This window comes from Sabethes cyaneus, chromosome 2, assembly GCF_943734655.1.
Source record: "Sabethes cyaneus chromosome 2, idSabCyanKW18_F2, whole genome shotgun sequence".
Taxonomy (NCBI): Eukaryota; Metazoa; Arthropoda; class Insecta; order Diptera; family Culicidae; genus Sabethes; species Sabethes cyaneus.
Genome location: NC_071354.1, coordinates 34,943,166 through 34,965,732, shown reverse-complemented (window position 1 = coordinate 34,965,732; position 22,567 = coordinate 34,943,166). Strand labels below are relative to the sequence as shown.

The window sequence follows — 22,567 nt, the reverse complement described above, 5'->3', positions numbered from 1 at the left end:
GGAGTACAGGAGAACGGAGAATGGATCTGGCGGAGTGTACTCGATGTCCGAGGAATTGAAGAGCGGTAGCCCGCAATCGAGTTAACTGAAGAAATATTGTACAACAGGCTTTGTCTTTGGACGGCAAGCCACTTAAGAAGAAAAAGCACAACGTTGAATAGCAGGCAGGAAAAACCCTCTCCTTGTCGAAGTCCCCTGCGAGATTTGAATGGGTCCGACAATTCACCCGAGATTCTCACATAGCACTGGATCCCGTCATTGGCGGAACTAGTGGGGGGGCTAGGGGGGGCTAAGCCCTCCCTAGAAAAGATTTAGCCCCCCCTAGAAAAATTGACTAAATTTTTTAATTTTTGAAAAACCAATAGTTAGATAACTATAGGTATGAAAAACTTGAGAGTAAAGTTTATTTGCATGACTGTTATAAGATTCCAGGCATTAATGTGCATTAAATTTTAATATGCCGACGAAATAAATTGGTTGAAAAAAATTCCGAGGGCTATAGCCCCCCCTAGGAATGAGCGCTAGTTCCGCCAATGGATCCCGTCCATTGTAGCCATAAATCTAGTAAGCTTACCCGGAAAACCGTTTTCATCCAAAATTGTCCATAACTCTTGTCGGTTTACGTTTTCTTCTTCTTCAGTAGCATAGAGCCGGGGTGGCTCGTGCTGTTTCAAGCACTCGTCTCCCTTAAACTCGGTCTTGGGCCATTCGTCGCCAATTTCCTAGTCGTCTCAGAAGTCGCAAATCGCTTTCGACCTGGTCGAACCATCGTACACGTTGGGCCCTCCTGTTCCTGGTGCCGGTGGGGTTGTTGAAGAGGGCTATTTTCATCGCACTGTCGCCCGGCATCCTTACGACGTGTCCGACCCACCGTAGCCTGCTAACTTTCGCTAGATGTACGATGGGAGTCTCCCCAAGCAGTGCCTGTAGCTCGTGATTCATACGCCTCCGCCACTCTCCGCTTTCAGTTATGTACTCCGCCAAATATCGTCCGCAGCACTTTCCGCTCGAACATGGCAAGGGCGCGTATGTCCTCCGTGAGCAGCGTCACGGCTTCAAGTCCATAAAGAACTACCATTGTTGGCTTCGGACGGCGGCGTGCTTCCTGATCGTAGCATTTTACGAAGGGCAAAGTAGGCCCGATTGCCCGCTTGGATGCGCCGCAGGATCTCCTTACTAGTGTTGTTGTCGCGGTCACCAGCGATCTCAAATACACGAATTCCTCTACCACTTCTAGTTCGTCGCCGTTAACGGTTACTGTCCGTGGCAAACGCGCGTTTGTTTCCTTTGAGCCTCTTCCTTTCATGTATTTGGTCTTCGAAGCATTTATTTTTAGCCCAATTCTCCTAGACTCCGCTTTCAGTCTGGCGTAGATTGCCTCCGCCGTCGCAAAGTCCCTGGCTATGATATCGAGGGCATCTGCAAAGCCTAGAAGTTGGCTACCCTTGGTAAAAATCGTGCCTCTCGTTTCGATGCCCGCTCGTCGGATCACCTTCTCAAGAGCGATGTTGAACAGTATGCACGATAAACCGTCACCTTGTCTCAACCCTCGCCGTGTCTCGAAGGGACTCGATAGTGTCCCAGAGATGCGTACGAAACACATCAGTCGATCCAATGTAGCTCTGATTAGTCGCGTCAGTTTGTCCGGAAAACCGTGTTCGTGCATTATCTGCCACAGCTTGTCTCGATCGACAGTATCGTATGCTGCTTTGAAATCAATAAAGATGTGATGCGTGGGCACGTTGTACTCCCGTCATTTCTGCAAGATCTGTCGGATGCTAAAAATTTGGTCCGTAGTTGCGCGAGCCCCATGAAACCCGCCTGATAATTCCCTACGAAACCTTGTGCTATCGGTGACAACCGGCGCACACTGGGACGGCTTCAAAAATAGTGAGACATAAGTAATAGCATCGAAAGCTTAAGACATAGCATAATAGTTGCTTCAGAAAAGTTTCTTCATTCAAAAAGCACTTTTTAGTGGTGAAAAAATATTCGGGCATTAGGGTGTCCCTAATCAGATACAAAAGATATTTTCTCTATTTTAAGTCAGAAATCATTGCTAGCTATAGAAAAGTTGTAGCTAAACTATTTTCGAGAAATTTTGTTGAATTCTGAAGATTTCTATCTCTTACATGAAAGAAGTTATAGAGCCAAACTCTAAGGGACACCCTTCAAAACAGCTTTTTCGATCTAGCTTTTTAATAACGCTTCGTATGCTTTTAAAATGTTCTAAGAAATTATTAATCACATTAAATTGCACATTTTCGTCGAAGACAGTAGACTTCTATCTTTTTCTCTTTAGCAGCTATCACTGGTTTTTTAATTTTTACATGTAATCTTTAAGTGGATGTTACTCGAAGGAGAGCAGCTATGAGCGTTCTTTTGCTTATATCTCTGGAAATACTAGGTTTAGAAAGACTATTTTATCATGTTTCCAAACAAAATTGTTCTTTGCCGATCCAGAGTTACAGAACTCAGATTGTAGATTACATTCAACTCTACAAATATTTTATGCATGACTTTTACAAATCTTGCTTATATACTGCAATACAGTCGAATAAGCGTAACTGGTCTTCTCCATCGCATGTAGTTTTCTTGCAAAATATAGAAAGTTTTACGTTTAAACATAATTGTGTTTAAAAAATTAATATTTTAAGGTTAACGCCTTAGAGGTATTTCTACAGCTGCATGTCTAAAACCAATTTCAATATTTTTTTCAATGAGTTTTTCTAGAAATATAGACGTGATGAACATGTTTTTTTTTAAATTTTCATCAGTTAAATTCAGTTTTTCACGCAGATCTGTGCATCGTTTAGGGGTAAAATTGGTTTTACAAACTCCACTTATTAATTAGTGAAGTGTCATTGTGCTATCTTGAGCTTTTCAACAATAAGGCAGCTTTGAAATTTTTTGCTTGCGAAGGCAAGATAAATTTCATTCTATTGTTAGAAAGCAGGGCTGATACTGTGCAGCACTGGCAGTGAACAGTGATAACAAAGAGCTCAAGGACGTGAGGTGATTCTATTGCTCACAGCCTCCGCATGTTGTTTTGTGTCATTTTACCTTAGAAGTTAAATTAATGCAAATTCTCAAATTGTGTAGTAATTCAGTGCAGCAATGACAGTTTTTCGGAATCGTTTGATAGTTTCTATATTATTTGTTGAATTAGTGCACACGGTTACTAGCCAAGTTACAAAAAATGTACCATCCTATACCGCCATCGACAGTGATCTTGAAGAGCTGAGAACAGTGTTTATACGAAATCAAGCTATTCTCCAGGAGGGTGATATTGGTATTGAAGAGGAAACTAAAGCTAAGTCGGTTTCTAGTTTTAAACAGCGCTTGAAACGGCGGATCGAAGCACTTTCCCGTGAAGAATCTGAAACTACAGAAAGCTCTCTCACTTTCCTAAATGATGACGACCAGCATCGGGATGGACAACGTGTACGGCGAGGCGCTAAAAGCAAGGAGGCTAAACATGACACCGACAGTGGTAAGTTTTTTTTTTGTTTACCTTTCAAAGTCGGCGATTTATGCTAATAACTAAATGATAGAAATCTCACTTTGTAACACAATCAACAAAAGACGTATATTTCATATTACATTATCAACTTTCTCAAACCCGAAAATTTCCTTCCTAATATAGCCACTATCGTGTCTGTCCAAAAACTTCATAAACGAACTCATACTCATAGGCACTTCTTCATCGTTTTCATCATCCACCTCGGTGAACATTTCCTCACGAAAGCCGACAAATCGTCGCCGGCTGTCGAAAGTGTCGCCCGCTTCCTGCTGTATCGCTTCCGTTTCCGCTAGTTTGATTTGAATCTTCTGCCATTTCAACGGTCGAATGGTTCGCCAGAACTCTTGCGTATCCTGTTGGCGACCTTCTACGCACAGAACCGCCGGTTTGCCAGGTCGTGAAAAGCCAGTAAGCGTCAGATCTTTGGCGGTCTTCAGAATCGTTTGCCGTTTCGTTTTGCTCTTCAGGTGATGCGAGTAGATCCATAACCTTTCGAAGGTTGTAACCTGGGCAGCACGGTTTGTGCCGGAGTTTGCTGGTGAGTCCGGGTTTGCTTTCAGTTTAGCAACGCTTTTTGAGATATCCAGGAAGTTGTCTTGAATCCACGAAACCACCTGGAAGATGTAGGGTTCGTTCAAATCCAGTATTTCTTCACGAATGTAGGCTTCGATTTTTTCGCTAATGGTTCGTTCCTGATCACGGGAAAACATTGTCGATCTTACAACGAAGAGCGGCATTTCGATTCCCGGATACAGATGAGGTAGTTCGATGCGTATTTGAATCTTCTCGGACTCCAGTAGTGGTAGATTAAGTTGATAGTCTAGCTTGGCATTTAATTGCTTGGTTTTGTTTTCGACGTAGTCATTGATGTTATCGATGAAGCTGTAGTTGTCGACGTGCAGTTCACCAGGATTGCAAAATATCGCCGACAGCATGTGAAACTCGTCTAGCTGTTTTCGGAGGCAGTCTTGTAGTAAATCATTTTGCGCTTGTATAGTATCCATGGAGTGGCAAGGGTCTGAAAAACATCAGAGGAAACTTATTTCTCAACAGAATTTTTATATCTACGATTTTTTTTCCAGGTGGACAATTGTATTTGAAGGGATTTCGCGAACGTACTTATGTCCCAGTCAATCATCCTATTGATATTTGCCTGCTTAAGGTGGGAAAATCCGTGTTTGCAGCGTCACTGAATAGACGCAAGATGAAGGATAATACGGCTGCTAATCACACTATTGTGTCATTTTTCTTCTGGGTTGGTATCCGAATCATCTTATTACTATTTCACGAAACCAATGAGCATTTCCAATTTTCAGAACCGAAATGTCAAAGCTTTCCAAAAGTATATGGAGTACACGGGCGTATTGGCTCGGAAGTTCGAATGCATTTCACATGCTTCCCTTGGATTCGTAGCCGTGGTCAATTATTTCAACGGCACTGAAAAGGCGGAAACATCTCCGTTCAATCTAAGAATAGACGACGGTTCACCAGTGTTTCAGATCCGGGAAAACGGAGATACGGAAATAATTCAAAGGTTTAGCCAATCCAATCAGAATACCGTTCACATGTGGGTCCATGGGAAGCACATATATCTTACCCACACGTACACAAATTTGGATGAAAGCGTTCGCAATGTGTGTCCTTTGTACCGCTGGTCCGGTTATCACTTCGATGCAATCGACGAGCTGCCCTGCTACAACTCGATTCACATTGAGCCGTTCTCTATCGAACAAACGCTGTATCTTGCCATCGCCAATCAGATGAATGACGAAGCGGTAGACGAGGATACCTTTTCCGATCTGTTCAAGTTTGACTACGAAAGGCAGAAGTTCGTTTTCCATCAGAAAATTTATATCTACTCTGTCGCGCATATCGCTTATATGTTCTTAGAATGGGAAGATAGAAGAGAACACTTCCTGGTAACGGGGAATTCTCGTGCCGGTAAGAAGAATAAGGCCGGCAAGTTGGACTACGATCACCACTCGATCATATACAAGTTTCTCAACGGATACTTTGTACCTTTTCAAAAATTTGAGTTGTACAGTGTGAAGCGGTTTTTGCCGGTTATGGTAAGTAGTTAGTTATTGTTAATTGTATGACTTTTGCGGAAAACCCCTTAGATTTTTTTTGCGGACTGCAATTTTTCCAACAACTATATTTCCTAGAACAGCGGCTTTCAACCTTTTTGATCCGCTGATCCGTATAGTATTCTTCTGCGAGCTAAATTTTTGGCAAACCCCCATTTGGGAAGCTGCCCTAGAATTTAGTTTTGCTCAGAGAAAAAAAGGTCCCAGAATTCCATGATTGTGGAAAACTTAAAAAAATCGGAAAAACAGTGTTTCATTTCATGATCTTTTATTTTTGTCTTTCTCCTTTTGGTAATTTGGTACTCATTTTTGTTGCTTTAATGGCTGAATAACTCATTTTTCCTGGACATTACTAGTGTTCGACATCGGAACGAAAATTGAAGTCCGGGTTCCGGTCCGGTCCGGTCCGGTAAAAATTCGGAACGAAATTTTTAGGTCCGATTTCGTTCCGGTCCGATTTAGCTCTGTTCCGGTTCCGGTCCGATTCCGGTCCGGAAGTCCGAAATTGCCCGGATGCAAAATTTACCAATTTTTAAAAAATAGGTAAATGTCAAAGGTAAAGCTTTGAATGTGTAGAACCTTCTGTAACTTCTAAACGCTAACCGGCCTGAAATGGATCATTTAAAAAAATTGAAAAATGTGGCACAATTAACTGCAATTAACTGGTAGCTTACCCATCATGGAATGGTGCACTTTCAGACATAAAAGTCAGATTTTAATTAAAAAATTGTCATTCAACCGGTAGTTTATGCTCTTTTTAATGAAAATTAATTTAAATTCGCGATTTTTTATTTTCCCCGGAAACTTTAAATCAAATTTTCCAGTTTTCTCGAACATCACTTGCTTCAAAAGTTTATAGCTCTTGAACAATTTGTTTTATGAAACGGTGAACAAAATCTCAGCCAAAAAATATTTCTCAAAATTTTCCACGGTGGTGGAAAACTCCTGTAGAAAAATAAAATCACTGCAGTGAAATTTTTGACACTAACACTAAGAAAAAAATACAGTGGACTCTTGGAAAAGTTAACTCTCTGAAAAGTTAATTGTTCAGAAAAGTTAAGCGAATATTAGCTCCCATGCAACACTCTAAAAAGTTGATGTTTGCCTTAACTTTTCTGAGAGTTTAAATTTTTTGGTTATCCAAAGCGTTCATTCACACACCTGTGTTTTCCTTCAATCGTTATTTCTCATTTTTGGATTCCTAACGCATTTTCACAGTTTAATACAGAGTCTCATCATAACTGGGATTAAATTAAACTCTTGTAGCGGACAGTTATAGCAACAGTTCAATACGGGCACATACTTATCTTAGGATTTTTGGAAAAGCGCAAACTTAGATTGAATTTTAAATGCAAAAGAAGCAATAGCAGGGACGAAACCGACTATTTTAAATTTACTGAAAGGAACTAAGTATTATTTTGTAAAGATGTTTTTTTCGTTTTGTTTTCTTTTTTTCGGGTTATCCAACTGGTCGCTTAATCTCTATACCTATAAAAATGGATTTCTGTCTGTCTGTCGGTATGCTCCTTACAGAATCGAAAACTACTGAACCGTTCGGCTTGAAAATGTAGGGGTTTTTGGGGCCGAGGAAGGTTCTTATGATGGTTAGAGACCCCTCCCCTCACTAAGAGGGAGGGCTCCCATACAAATGAAACACAAATTTCTGCATAACTCGAGAACTAATCAAGCAAATGGAACCAAATTTGGCATGTGGGGGATTTTGCAGGCAGGATTTTTTTATGATGGTTTGAGACCCCTCACCCCTGTGGTAGGGGAATAAGAACTCTCATACAAACTCAGCTAATCGAGCTCGAGAAATTTTAGACTCTTCCTTAAAACATAACAGACAATAACAAGACCACCAAAAACTTTCTGCAGCCGCCCGCAGAAATCAGCTATGCCCACGTTTATTTGTTTTCCTAGGTCTACTGACCTCTATTACTTTCCTTCAGTTGGGTCCGGACGAGCGACAACGAGTAAGGAGAGGATCACCCCGAGGATCGAAATGGTACTTTTCATGAAAAGGTTTCCCGTGAAATGGTACATGCCGCGTAAGGTTTTTCACGAAATGGTATTCGGCAAAATGTTATACAATCACGGCGAATATTTAAGTGCTATTCGCTTTATTTTATCTGGCTAAGTAACAGGGGGATTGTTTTCTACTTTATTGTGAGGAAAAATTGAAAATTTGTAAATTAAATGTAAATGTAAATAGTGACGTTACTGCCAAAATGAGTTATCTTAGGTTGAGCTCCTCAGAAACTTGCTAAACTCGAGATTGTGACAGATTCACGATTTATGTACAACACATTTTAATTTGTGGCAATACGAAGTTTGCCGGGTCAGCTAGTAGCGTTTAAAACTCTGCGCTGGGTCCATTTGTAATGTTAACGAAGTGTCAGGGAGACCTCAAACATCAGTTCTACCTGACGAGACAGGCAATGTCGCCCACTAAAACACAGGTAGAACCCCAAGCATAGTCGTCACGCCTATGCCCGCAGGCGGAGGCGTTCCGGCCCTGCGCGGACTCTACGAACTGACTCTAAGATCTCTCTGCCAAAGGCCGGAATGCCATACTTTAAATATAATGATGATGATGATGATGAGAAGAAAAATGATAGATCGAATTTGTTAATGTGCTTTGGACTTTTTGTACTACTTGAGTTAGAAAGGTCGAATATAAGAATAACGCTAAAAAATAAATATAAAAAATACATAATATCTTTATAAAAAACAACCGATCACATCACTTATCAAGGTGAATCTCGATCCAACGAAACCTATCTTACTAACAAAATTCAACTCCTTCCTGTAATCTTTGCTGGGATGCAGAGGTTAACACGGTCCCTAAAGCAACAAAGATTACACTAACTTTCCTTCCCCAATCCCACCTGATTGCAAGGACGTGGCCGGCGCAGTTATTGATCCTTCATATATCGAGTCACTGAATTTTGCACAGTGAGAATGACCGGTCACTCCCAACCACATTCGTTTGATTCATTGTGCAATTTCACTGATTCGGATCAATCGCTGAGTGCAACCATTGATATGTGCAATCAGTCTAAGCTAAGCTAAGCTACTTGAGTTAGACTAATCTCATGTTTTTAGTCTTGACCTTGAAATGCGGTCATACTTGAGTTGTAAAATGTAGTATAGTGAAGAAGTGGAGGATTCGTCAGCCCCGTCTGATGCCGATTCTCAACCGCGCGCCCGCTTTCAAACAACCACAAATGATCTAGGGTGACGGATCCATATTTCGCCACTTTTATCCTAAAAATTTACTTGAAACGAAGTAGATCAAGGTTTTAAAGGTTCATATTTTTGATAACATGTGAACAATATTAATCGGTAATTTTTTTTACTGATTCAGTACTCATATTCGTACTGAATTGTGTATTTTGCTCGTTATATTCATTATTTAGATGTATTAGCTGAACCCAAATTTCGCCACCCGGTGGCCAAATTTCGCCAGCCTGCAGACCCAAATTTCGCCACTTTAGAAAATCCTGATTTATTCAGACTTAAATGCCAAAATGATAATTGAATTCTTTATATTCTTAATAAATCCAGTTCGTTAATAGCTTTTGCTTCGTTTTTAAGTGATTGTTTATGAAACGTTTTTGAAAAACGATAAAAATAGTCATTCAATAACCGATGCAGCGAAAAACACCAAAATTGTAGAAATATTTTTACAGTTTTGATATTTGCTTTGTTAGTAGGATCTTAGATTGAATAAGATTTACCCATAAAGTAGGATAATTTTCTTGATCTTATTTCTCAGTAAATATTACTAATTGCAAGGAAAATTGTCCAATCAATAAGTGCGCAATCGCTCATAAAAGTGCTATTTCAGCTTAAATCGTTCCGGTCTCTTCGGCTCGCTTATTGCTTGGAATATAACGAAAAAGTGCGCCGAAGATACCGAAATGATTTGATGTAAATTAGCACTTTCATGAGCGATTGCGTACTTTGGAAGGTAGAATTTTCCTTGCAATCAGCAATATATACGAAGGCAAATTCCGGTGAAATAGCATTTATATCATATTGGCCTGAGCAAAACGACAGCATTTTATTCAATCCATTAATTTTTAAAAGCAATCAACATGTTTTCTTCTGTGTTAACACCATTCATAAATTAAAAATATTTGTTTTAAGCTAAAGATAAAAATTTCGTTGCATTTTGAGACAATTCTGATAACTTACAGTTAAGTTAGCTACGCTTATGTTTTCTATGGTGTTAAGGTTCAAAGCTTTTATGCTTAAAATAGAAGTTATGTTCACGAAAGTATAATGATTGTGATATGATAAACAGAAGGAATGAAGTGAATATTCATGAATATAATTATTTTTGAGTACCAAAACTGCCTTTGAAATCCGTAACGCGTATTTGAATCTTAACCAGAATCAGCCCAGAATTAACTCGTAAAATCAGTTGCTGTACATGGACAAGGTTAAGATGCACAAAGGTCAAATATTTGATGTGATATTATCTGTCAAATTGTATTAATTTTCTTTCGAAAAATGTTAGCTAATGATGAAAATATCAATATGCTTTCATTTTATATATTGCGAGAAGTATAAAATGTGTTAAGTGATAAGTATAGTATCATTAAATTTTTTGTTACAAACGTTGCCGACGTCAATTACACTTTTTTCTACTCCTGATTTGCGCTACCAAGCTTTTCGTCTAATTTTGAAAACGTGTTTTGTTTTGCCGAAAATTCCACAATATTTCACTTGTCGTTGGCAATTGAAATAGCAATATATTTCGTGAAGTGAATGACGCTGAAATTCAACTGATAAAGTCCTAAAACTCTTAATCCACTGTTAATACTTTTTATAGTTAAGAAAACAGTAATATTCAATAAACGCTGTGCGATGCTACTAGAGTCAACAGGATGCTCTAGCCCAGTAATAGTCTTGTACTCTAATAACCAGCTACGAAGTCTTTCGATAAAGAAGCGTCAAGTCTTAAAGATGTTTATAACCCAAGGCTTTGCTTCAATGTTCAATATAGATGATGAACATTTAGTTCACCAATTTTATAGAAAAAATGACGAAATTAGAGACCAGCCAACGAAAAAGGTTTAAAAAAATCAAGTGGCGAAATATGGATTCATGACTAAAAAAGAATACCATATTTCGCCACTTTAATTTTGGTGAATTTTTCAAAATTATCTGAAGTTCAAAGTGAAATTGGTATAAAATTAGTTGAAATATTGTACACAGAATCCTATTAGTCAAGAATAAATAATTTATGAAACAGTTTTATTTCATTTTTCCCCAATTATATTTTCGCCTTTCGTTTTGATTTTGTAAAAAAATATACCCCGTTTATGAGGTGGTATTTTCAAATTCTGAGTACTATCTGATAATTTAGTTAAAAGTCAAAGGTATGAATCGTTTTTGCTAAAACAGTTTCTACATTTTACCAATTCGTTAGATAATTTCTTTTAAGTGTACCAAAAATATGCAAAAAGGCTGTGTATTCATCAAACTGGCGAAATATGGCTCCTGGCGAAATATGGATCCTCTACCCTAATAGGAAAGACAAATTTCGGAGCATTAGCGGTTATCAACTTATCAGGGCAAATTGAATCTTTCATTCCCCCAGCATTTATGCACTGCCCCAAGATACAAAGTAAATTGAGCGCAGCATAACCCGGACGTTCGCGGTAGTCGAGAGGAGTTGGAGCTTATAAAGCTTTATAGAGACGCACTCGTCTTCCAACCCTCGAGAACAAAGAGCTAATGCAGTAAAGCTGTGGGCTTAAACGTCTCTCTAAGACTCAACCCCTCCCCTTCGACAGACCCCGCGGCCGGCCACAGAGCACAGGACAGCCACGAGGCCAGTGCGAAAATCCAGCAGCATCGCCCAGCCGAGACTCGAACACACGACACGAATTGACCTAATTTTCCTATCTGCTACCTAAGTACTTCTATTATTATAGCAGTAATCATTGTAGAGTTGTCCTTCGGCATTCAACCGGATCTGGTAACTCGCTTACATTCCCTTACTAACCCTAAGTCCCCGATCGACCCAATCAATCCAACATTTTGCGGAGATATTTGTGACAGCTGTGATAAATAGAGATGAATCCCAGAAACATTCATCTATTTATTATCAGAGATTCCCATACTGGACACATTTGGTAAATTTTTACCCCGAGTCCCACATGAAATCACAAAAGTATTTTGGCATATACCCACATTCAGAAGTAAACGTGACCGCTGCTCATTTACTGATTAGTTAAAAAGCCATACACCACGACAAGGTTCAGTTTTATCGTGGGGAAGCATTATTTCATAAAGATCTTGCTACATATTTCTTTGCGTTACAATTTCCAGATACCTAAAAATAAGTATCCTGCATCCGAGAATATATTTTTCGATTTTGTGTTTATCATTTTCAATGACTCTTAGGACTACTCAGAAAGGGTAATATTTCGAAAAAGCTAGCCGACCCATTCATTAACTTTTCCGAAAGTCCACTGTATTTCAAAATTTCTTAAGACTTAGATCATGGGCTTTCCAACATTTCCTTAAAATTTTGCACCGTCATAGAAAATCATGTGGAAAACTTGTTCCAACTAATATTTTTCCTGGATTGCTGAAAAAATTTTATTACATTTTCATAAAAAAATTATTCTGCAATGCTTGATTTTAAAACTATAAACTTTCGAAATAAGCGATGTTCGAAAAAATCGAAAAATTTCTAGTGGAGTTTTCTGGGAAAATAGGATAACATATTGTTTTCATTAAAAAGTTAACATCCTATACTCGTAAGCAAAATTTCATGAAAATCTGAGACTCTTCGGCCCAAACCTATACGATAATTTTGAAAAATCCGATGAAACTTTTGAGTTATCTTTCATATTGGACCATAAGCGTGAATATCGGTTACCTATGGCATTACCGAGAAGATGAAGTGCCATAATTACATAACTTTTAAAATTAGTTCTTTGAAATTAAATTTTGAGGGATCATAAGGCACGAGTGCACGAGCCGATGCTGCGAAACGTTCGGTTTTAAGACCCACAGATATTTGCTAATTTTTAAAAAAATAATCGATTAGTTGGACTTGTTTTGGAGCCTTAAACAGAAAGTGTATTATTGCTAGCGAAATTATTGTCTTTCCTCAATACTGAGGAAGTTAAAGGAAATTAGTTTTAAACATATAAAGTAAGTCCTAGTCATCGTTTCTACTGCGGTCAGTTTTACGATCAAAAGTGCTCCGGACTTTTCCGGACTTTCAACGGAAGACCTGGTCCGGTCCGGTTCCGGAACGCTTCGTTCCGGTTCCGGTCCGATAAAAAATCGGACTCTAAAATTTCGTTCCGATCGGACTTCGGACCGGACATCGGACCGGACTTTCCGGACTTTACCCGGTCCGATGTCGATCACTAGACATTACCCTATTTCAAAAATTTCATTTAATCTCAGAAACCAAGCATCGTAGGCGCAGGATTACCTCTTTCGGCGACATATTGAGGTGCAATTTGAAATCCAAAAAATTGGAAAGAGTAACGAAAAATGCTCAGCGTTTGAACTCTATTAATTCAGGATTCCCTTGGTGACTTTCGAACGTTAGCGCACCAGTCGATTAGCAAAACATTCTTAGCAATTTTTCGAGTTGAACACTCTATTAATTTTTAATAGCAAACAAGTAGAAGTCTACTTTGGACGCAGAACTACGTCTTAGCTCAGGTTGTCAATCTAAAATTTAGATTCTGGCTAAAAATTTGTGAAAACATGAACTGTTGAACCTTAAACGCTAGTACCTACTTACTTTATGTTTTCGGCGACAATCCGCTTATCGAGGCCGTGCCGAATTCAGGAGCCGTCTCCACGTTCTTCGGTGTTGGACTGCCACTCTCCAGTCGCCCCTAACACTCGCTGCTCTAGCATCCACGCCAAAAGCGCTCATCCAACAGGTACGGGGTCTGCCTCGAAATCGTCGGTTTCTATTGAGTTCTCTGCTTAATATTGTTTTCGCTGGTCTCTCATCCGGCATCCTTGCTACGTAGCCAGCCTATTGTAACCCGCCGTGTTTAAGTCGCTTCAAAATAACCACATCTTTGAATTCTTGGTATATTTCATGATTCATGCGCCTGCGCCACACTCCTTCGTCTATTATGCCATCAAGAATTGATCGCAGGATCTGCCGCTCAAAAACGCCAAAAGCTCGTCGGTCGCTCTCTTTCAACGTCCACGCTTCCACTAGGAGCATTAGCATCTAATAGAGCGTAAGTTTCGTACGGAGTTGTAGGCTACGGGACCTCAGCTGGGTACGTAATCTATAGAAGGCCGTCTACCCTTCGAATAGCACCTTCCAATACAATGTTGAACAGCAAATTTGATAGTCCGTCACCTTGTTTCAAAACATCCAACGTCCCAAGCGAGTCCGATGGCTCACCCGCTATCCTGACGCTTGATTTTGAACTATCAAGCATAGCACGTATCGGACTAATCAGTTTTGTTGGAACACCAAGTTCAAGCATAATCTGCCACAACGGATTTCGTTTAACTGAATCATACGCCACCTTGACATAAGTAAATGGTTAGTTTGCAAGTTGAATTCCCGGAATTTGTCGCAAGGTCCGTCGTGGGGCGTTCCTCTCGAAAACCGCATTGGTATTCGCCAACAAAGGTTTACTGCAACGGACTCAGTCTGAGAAACAGGATAGGAGGCGTGAGAGAACTTTGTATGTAGAGTTGAGGAGAGTAATGCCTCGGTAATTACATTCGAGTCGAAGGCCCTGTTAATAGGGCATATGAGACTTTCCAACCAGTCCGTAGGTAGTTCCTCCTCGGTCCATACCTTTAGTATAACCTGATGGATTTCACAATACAGCCGTTCGGTCCCAACTTTTAAAAATTCGGCGGGGTTCCCGTCCCTCGTTTCCAGCTGCTTTGCCGTTTTTTGGCTCTCTTGCTGCTTTGCTGCTCTTGGTGCATCCACAGCTTATCCATCATCCTCAATCATTATCCTATTTCTGTTGACCGCTCCATCTTGTTCACCATTCAACAGTGCATCGAAATCTTGTTTCCACCGGCTGGCCACCTCCGATCTTTCGATAATCAGATTGTCGTTGCACATAACAGTTGTTGCCACGGTATGGTTCGTGATTCTGTTGATCGTATTAAAGAAGTTTCTCGTATCGTGCCTCTCGAAGCAATTCCCCGCCTCCGCAAGTACGCGATTCCAGTGCTGGCGTGAAGTTTCTTTTCGGCAGCTCTAGCATCTCGGTATCTCTCTGTGCTATGGCATGTCACAGTTGCCACATAAACTCTCAACCAAGTTTAACGAGTTTTTATGGATTACATAACAATCTAACCATAAAACATGTAAAAATTGCATGATTATTAAAACGTTGTTTTCCAGTAACTAAATTATGAAAATTAATGAAAAGTTTCAACGTTGAATTTCCCGATACCATTTGGGTGTGATCGCCTTGCTCCCCTGACAGGGACGACGATTACACTTTCTGTTAACTGCAATTTCGATTATTTCTGTTTAAGAAAAAAAGAAACAGATCTTAGATCCGGGCTGCGTTGTGCTGTATGATGAGCTAGTCTTTTAATCATGCGGTTCTAGGCTACTCGCCGTCACTTCCTTGAGCGTTTCGACACGCGCAAGTTAGCTTCGATGTGGTCAAGCATGTCTGGCCGTTTTTTTTTCTGGTGCCGATGGGATTCTTGATGAGAACATATTTCGCAGCACTGTCATGCAGCATTCTTGCGACGTGGCTGGCCTTTGCCAAGTTCGCAACACCTTTCCTTCGAATAGGTCTAATAGACGAACTTCTTCCTTAAGCGAAGTTACCGTCTTAAGTACCGAAAGAACTTCCGGTGTAATTAGCGGTTTGTACGTGGTCAGCTTTGTGCGGCGGGGTATGCTCCTTAGTAATCTTCCGAGTTTTTTCCCAACATATATTTGGTTGCCGACGCATTGACTTTTGGCAAATTATTTTAGCGTTTATTTTCAGCCTGGCGTAGATTGTCTCCACCATCCCGAACTTTCTAATAATAACATGAAACTCGTCTGTGAAGCCTATAAGTTAGCTATTCTAGTTGAAAATTGTAGGGGAGTGTCGTCGTGGTTGGGCCACGTTTTGGGACTTGTTCATAAATACCGTTTCAAAAGGAATTTTGGAAATCTAAATACATCGTTGCAAAGGTCTTAGAATAAGGTATATTTCCGGGAAGTTTTGAACTGCTTGAAAAATAAAAAAGTTATAGGCATTTACGTGAAGACAAAAAATGTTGTCATAGTCGGGCGTTGTTATACCGGTTGGGCCACCGCAGAAAATTTAAGACATACGTATTGAAATTTTATAGAGACATGAAAAGAATGAATTTCGTGCACAACAGCTCATATAGGTACAAATACCCTATTTTTAATTGCATTTTTGCGAAATTTCGGCGATCTTGTAAAATCAACATTGCTATTGCCCGTTTCTTTGGTAACAAAACGCGCTGCCCACTTTTTTGATAGCTTGAAATCGTCGCAGAAAGAATCTGCTTGACTGTTGCTTGCTTGAGTTATAAATAAATATTAGACTTGTCTAGCACGTAAGCTATTAATTTACTTGACAAAATAAACTATATTTGCCCCCGCGACGATTCTGGCGACGGTTTCGCCCGCGATGGTTATAATTCATCACGTACGAAAAGGTGGGAAATTGATAATACAATCGCCTTTTCCGAAGTGTAAAACTACAATGAAAAAAAAACAACAAAAATCTAGGTTTCTATCGTATTATTTTTGCTTTATTTCATCACGTTTCACGTGACTGATATTCTCTCGCGATTATTGCGCTTCTGCGCTTAAAATTATGGTGGCCCAACCATGACTACTCAAGTGGCCCGACCTTTACAAACAGCGCTTTTCTAGTATTTCACCATAGCCTTCCCAAACACCTTACTAGAGGGGATTTTTCTATCGGCGCTTTTCAGGGTCGTTGTCAACTCATTCCGCGCTCATCCATACTTGGTCCAATTCTCCCTCGTGACTGATTGGCATTCCCCGTCAAACCAGTCATTCCGTGGATTTGGAGTTTCTTCTCCTGGTGGTTGCGGTCTCATCGACGGCCTAGCGAATCTTACTCCATCCGTCTTCGAAAGTCGAAGCATCTCCACAGAGGAATATTCAGTTTATCTAATCGCCTAATGTTTAGCTCACGTCTAATTGCCCTGTCGCCACTAGCGAAATTCAGCGATCTGCGGTTCCGGGTACCAAGCATCCACCCATATCAGTATTGTATTGTTCCGAGTCGAATTTTCCTGATAACTTTGTTTAGGCAGGTTGCGCTACCGAGTCTAGTGCCGAGACAACACATTTGATAGCCGCCCGCTCCGGATCAAACGCTGTCGTGAGCCGGCTGACCGTTTTCTCCAACCTTGAATACTTTTTGGCCATCTCCACCTGAACTTGTGTTTTTCGCGAGCTTCCTACACTTGTCAACTAACTTCCTTTAGACGAATTCCAGGTTCAAGTTGTCCTCTAGTCCGCTTTTCAAAACGATGGTTATCAATCCATCGTAGGACCAGCATCAGAGTGGGATACAAAACCTGAAATTAAATAATAGAAAGCCTTTTTCCAAATTAAATTCCACTATTTTTATTTATTCGCGACAGATACGTATTTCGCCTACGACTTGCAGGCTTCATCAGTGTCTGTTTTCAGGTTCGAAAACAGACACTGATGAAGCCTGCAAGTCGTAGGCAAAATACGTATCTGTCGCGAATAAATAAAAATAGTAAAATTTAATTTGTAAAAAGGTTTTCTTCTATTTAATTTCAGCTTTCGCGACGCCTATAGGCCCATAACCTTATGCTACTTTTTATTGTACCTTGCTAATAGAGATGTTACTTGCATAGTCGCGATGGATAGTGCGACCCAAGGTAATTGGAATAGCGGGAGGTTGTAACCCGACAATACTAACGTTTTAAATGTTCGAAAAAAATAATACGATCTTCGTGTGTTTTTGCTGACATTGAAGCGAAAATAAAATTCTAATGTTTACGAACGATAAAAAGTATCTCGGTTTCGTTTGCTATGTGTAAATTCTTGAAAATACAGAAATTGTGGGAAATACAAACTTTGGCAACTGGTTTTCTAGCAAGTAATTTTCCGGCAAATGTCATACAATTGCAATTGTTTAATTTCATTCCTTAACTTAGCATCGCCTCCTTCGTTTGCAGCGCGAAAATGGAGAATTTCTGCTGTTGATCCTCTGCCGCGGTAAACCGCTGCTGATCTACGAATACGATGGCTGGAAGTTTTCGCCCTCGCAAATCGATTACACGCGGGAAGCGTTCGGCGCCGGCGTGTCCCGCATGCGTGTCTACCGGCATATGATCGATGCCAGCCTGATCGTCATCGCCAACCGGGATTTGTACGGTACGACTACCAATATTTTCTCACCAATGTATGGCGTTAAGAACGATTTGAAGGACGTCTACCGGGAGTTTATCGAGTGGTGTGACGATACAACGAAGCAGTTGGAATCGTTGGATTTGGAGGAAATTTATAATCGATTAGCGTCCGGTGGTTCGACGGTGAAAATCGATAGCGAAGTCGAAGTGCGAAATTCGACCATTGAAGTCCTGCATACAAAGGTTTTAAAAGTAGGGGATTTCGTGTTTGATCAGCCCATCATTGACTACTTGAATGCAGCTAATCGCCAGTTGGAAAGACTGGAAAAGAAAGCGAAGGAACTGGAAAAGATAATCGACGGAAGCTTTAAATTAAACGAGACTTTGGAAATTAAAGGGGACGTAAAAGCACCCCAGATTATCGCATCAGACGCGTTGGTTAGAGATTTGAATGCGACATACGTCAATGGAGAGATAACGAAAAGAAGTGCCGATGAGAGCCATTACGAAGAGGTAATTAATGTGGATCGTTTGATTGTAGAGGATCACTTGGATGCCAAATTTCTGAATGGATATGCTAGTGAAACATTGCTTCATACAACAGACGACTTCACAAAACTGAAAAATGTCGTGCTGTTCGCACCCGAAGTGGAAATCAAAGGGGAGCTTTTTGTGCAAAACCTAATCGACGGAATTAAATTTACTGAAGATAACGTCTTGATTGACGGCTTAGATCAAGATTTTACCGGGAAAACTTTGCGTGTAAACAAGCTGGCTGTGAAAAATCTCGTCACAAACAAGTTGAATTCTACGAATGTAAATATTACTACGTCCTCTGCACAGCCAACCTCGAAACGTAACTCCTCCACCATGAGGCAAGCTCAATACAGGGAAATTCATGTGAAAGATCTGGAATTGACGGGTCTGTTGAATGGCGTAGATATTAACTACCTAGACAAGCATGCTTTGAAGCGCGTAGGTAATCAGGTTATAACTGGTGAAATTAGCTTTGATAAAATTATCGCTTCCAAGGTAGTCGTACCGAGCAACCGTCTCTCGGGTGTAGAATTAAATTCGTTGGTTCTAACGGAGCCAATTGGAGACCATAACTACTTCACCGTTCGTCAGGATGTGGAATTTACGCAGCCCGTATATATGGAGCACGTAGATGTTGATGAACGCGTCAGCCACATTCCGGTGATAGATGGGAAACTGCAGGTGCTGCTGCAAAACTCCGAAGAACCTCAGCTAGTGACTGGTGCAAAAACATTCGATAATGTTCGATTGTTAAGTCCCATCAATCTACGCGGTAAAATAAGCGGCAGCAGTTTGAACAAACTGAATCCAATCAGGACGATAGAGAAAGACGTCTATTTGGAAGGCGATTATGAGATTAAGGGGAACGTAACGGTCGAAATGCTGAATGCAACCAATATTTACGGCGCTAACAAAACTTACAACTTCATCGACCTTTACACGCATGGATTACCGCTGAATGCTGCTACGTCCAATCACTACTTTATTTTCAAACAACCCGTAATTGCTGATTCGGTGTTTGCCACTTCATTAAACGGACTTGACCCACGTGATTTAATACAAACTACCTCTAAGAGGGTACATAATATTACCGGCAGGAAAACGTTCACTGGTGATGTGAACATGCTAGGAGGAAGCATTAAAGTTGATGTAATCAATAACGTCGATCTGGAACACTTGAATCGAACCGTACTGAAGCGGTCGGAAGACCAAGTAATTGAAGGTTCAATCCATTTCAAAAAAATCATCCTTTCCAGTATCGTCGCCAATCGAACACTGTTCGAGGGTGAACCATTGAGTACGGTCTTATCAACCAACTCTAGCGAACGGACATGGTCTACGGTTCGATTGGAAAAATGCAATCTCACTATCGAAGGCGATCTCAACGTAACGGATCTGCTCGCCACAAATGGATCAACCGTCTTTGGATACGATCTTGATTATTTGATAAACGACACACTGCAGATGGGCAAAGCGGAGGAAGGAGAGCCGAAAACCATCACAGGACTGAAACGCTTTCGTAATGTAACAGTCGGTGAGCTGATTTTGGCTGACCGGGCCACTCTGAATGGCATTGGAAAGGAACGCCTGACGGCGATTGGTAAATCCTTCCACAACGGAACGTTTATATTTGAGTCACTTACCATGGAACATCCACTGCACGCCCGCAACGTATTTTTCAACGGATCGTTAAATGGGGTTCCCAAGAACGAGTTTGGAAATTCATGGCTGTTGAACGAGCAGAACCAAACTTTTACGGCTCCGCAAATTTTCGAACACGTGATTGCAGATAAAGTTTTTATAGATGGATACTTGAATGGCGTTAAAATTGAGCAGCTTATGAAGAACGTATACTTTTTGAACGAAAATGAGCACGTGGAAAACGCCACCTTCCGTAGGTGACCGCTGAAAACAGGATTTGAATTTTTAATTACTTAGCCATTTTTAGATGGAGGCATTGTTTCGCACCGACCGGTGACGGTTAGTGGGCTGGTATCGGGATTGAATTTAGAAACCGATGTTCTGCTGAATTCTCCAATTCAGCATCAATATCTGAAGGAACTTCGTATTGACGGAAATCTAGTGGTGACCGATAAGATCCACATTAGCGATACTTTGAACGGGATTAACTATAACAAACTACGAGAATTTACGAGCGGCACTGGTCAACCGTTCAACGTCGAAGTTCAAGGCAACGTGTACTTTGAAGGAGAACCTGAAGTGGTGGAACTGAATGGATATAACTTACAGCAACTACACCGCGACGTGTGGATGACCAACCGTGATGAGGTGCTAACTGGGTCTTATCGTTTTGGAGAAGTTCACTTTAAAGATTATGTTCGCACAAGGGTAAGGTGATCACCGGCAGATCAGCATAATAGAATTCGGTATTAATTTTTGTTGTTGTTGCAGGGTCCAATCAATGGATTGGATTTGGATGAAATTTCCCAAACTTATTTGAGTTTGTCAAAAGCACAGCACGTGACAACACCGTTAATATTCAAGGGACCAGTAGAGTTCAGAAATCACACCACCGTTGGCGGTATCGTCCTCAAAGGGCTGCTGAAGGGTTCAGAAGAGTGAGTACATTATGATTACACTTACCGCATTTAATACTTTGCTTGTTGACTGTTGCTTTGCTTGTTATTTTGATCGTTGACTGTTTACAATAACTGAGAGTTCCTTCGAGCTGCGGTTGCAGTAAGTTGAGATACCTGAAACAAAGGACCTTAAGCTTTCAATTCTTTCATACCTTTAGAACAATTTATTGGTTTTTCCAATTTTTCATACCTGTTTGAAGAATGTATGAACTAACCTTATTTTAATATTGTGTAAACAATTTAAATCTATTCAATAGAAGAATACTCATAAAATTGAATATGCTACATTCACTGATAACAACAGTCAGTCACTGACGGAGAATGGAGAAATGCGAAATGCAGAAAAGACTGATCAAAACAAACGAGTAGTCAATGAGTATAAATACTCAGGTGAGGCAGAAGGTTTCATTTACATAGTTGTTCACCCAAAGAAATTAGCAAAATTCTGGATATTGTTCTTAAAAGAATGATTATAAATTATTTTCGAGCGTCTTAGTATAACTCACGATACGAATGAATGATCGGTTAAGTAGTGCTTTCAAGTCCCCGTCGAGGATTGGCCACATTTCGTGCCTGTAGAGAACAACCGGTCTAGTAAGCGTCTTGTACAGGGTGCACTTTGTACGGTAGCTTAATCTGTGCGACCACAATTGCTTATGAAGCCCATAGTAAGCACGACTTCCGCTGATAAATACATCTCCGAATCTCAAGGCTGGTATCATCGTCCGCCGTTACTAGTGAGCCAAGCTAGACAAATTCATCAACTACCTCAAACTCATCGCCAGATGTTCTACCGATAATATCCATGTCATCGGCAAAGCAAACGAATTAATTGGGTTTGTTGAAGATCGTGTCCCGCGTGTTGATATCCGCTCGGTTCATGACACTTTGTAGCACTATGTTAAACAGAATCCCAGACATGAGAGACCTTGTCGAAGCCCTCTGTGTGATTCGAATGAAGTCGACAATTCACCCGCAAGCCAAACACCATCCTGTGTACCATGCATTGTAGATTGAATCAGTTTGACAAGCTTCCTAGGGAAGCTGTTCTCGTCTATGATTTTCCATAGCTCTTTTCGGTCGATGGTATCATATGCGGCTTTGAGATCAATAAACAAATGATGCGTAGGAACTCGGTGTTCACGGCCCTTTTGGAGGAACTGCCGCAGTGTAAATATTTGACCTGTTGTTGTCCGTCCCTTTACGAAGCTGGCTTGATAAATTCCCACATATCTGTCCGCAATTGGCGGAATTGATTCGGGATAGCACTTTGTAGGCGGCATTAAGAAGATGATCGCTCGATAGTTCTCACAGTCCAATTTGTCGCTTTTCTTGTAGATCGGGCAGATTCCCATCTTTCCACTGCTCGGGTAGTCGTTCTGTCTCCCAAATCCCAGCTGATTTATTGTTCTTTAGCTGCATGATGGCCTCCTCAACTT

The 22,567-nt window shown here is 40.6% G+C and overlaps 2 protein-coding genes across 3 annotated transcripts in view; one reads left to right on the top strand and one right to left on the bottom strand.

The window, feature by feature from the left end:
• Positions 1–3,574: 3,574 nt before the first annotated feature.
• Positions 3,575–21,390, bottom strand: LOC128736956 (RWD domain-containing protein 2A). Of its 2 annotated transcripts, none has more exons than XM_053831472.1 (3): positions 21,319–21,390; positions 21,133–21,242; positions 3,575–4,541 (listed from the first exon to the last, which is right to left on the bottom strand). In XM_053831472.1, the coding sequence occupies exon 3, from the start codon at positions 4,525–4,527 to the stop codon at positions 3,595–3,597; it is 933 nt and encodes a 310-aa protein (XP_053687447.1). In that variant the 5' UTR covers positions 4,528–4,541; positions 21,133–21,242; positions 21,319–21,390; the 3' UTR covers positions 3,575–3,594. The 2 variants fall into 2 exon arrangements, with proteins under 2 accessions (XP_053687447.1, XP_053687449.1); XM_053831474.1 differs by having other exon boundaries at positions 21,344–21,352.
• Positions 4,526–22,567, top strand: part of LOC128735261 (uncharacterized) — a 28,601-nt gene continuing 10,559 nt past the window's right edge. Inside the window, exons 1-6 of the mRNA XM_053829755.1 lie at positions 4,526–4,530; positions 4,577–4,778; positions 4,840–5,592; positions 17,818–20,422; positions 20,477–20,877; positions 20,941–21,107. Of these exons, the coding sequence (XP_053685730.1) occupies positions 4,526–4,530; positions 4,577–4,778; positions 4,840–5,592; positions 17,818–20,422; positions 20,477–20,877; positions 20,941–21,107 (4,133 nt within the window). The remainder of the gene's footprint in view (positions 4,531–4,576; positions 4,779–4,839; positions 5,593–17,817; positions 20,423–20,476; positions 20,878–20,940; positions 21,108–22,567) is intronic.

What these genes read in the sequence shown, in the direction of transcription:
- LOC128736956 (XM_053831472.1), bottom strand. Translation starts at nt 4,527, where the DNA reads ATGGATACTATACAAGCGCAAAATGATTTACTACAAGACTGCCTCCGA.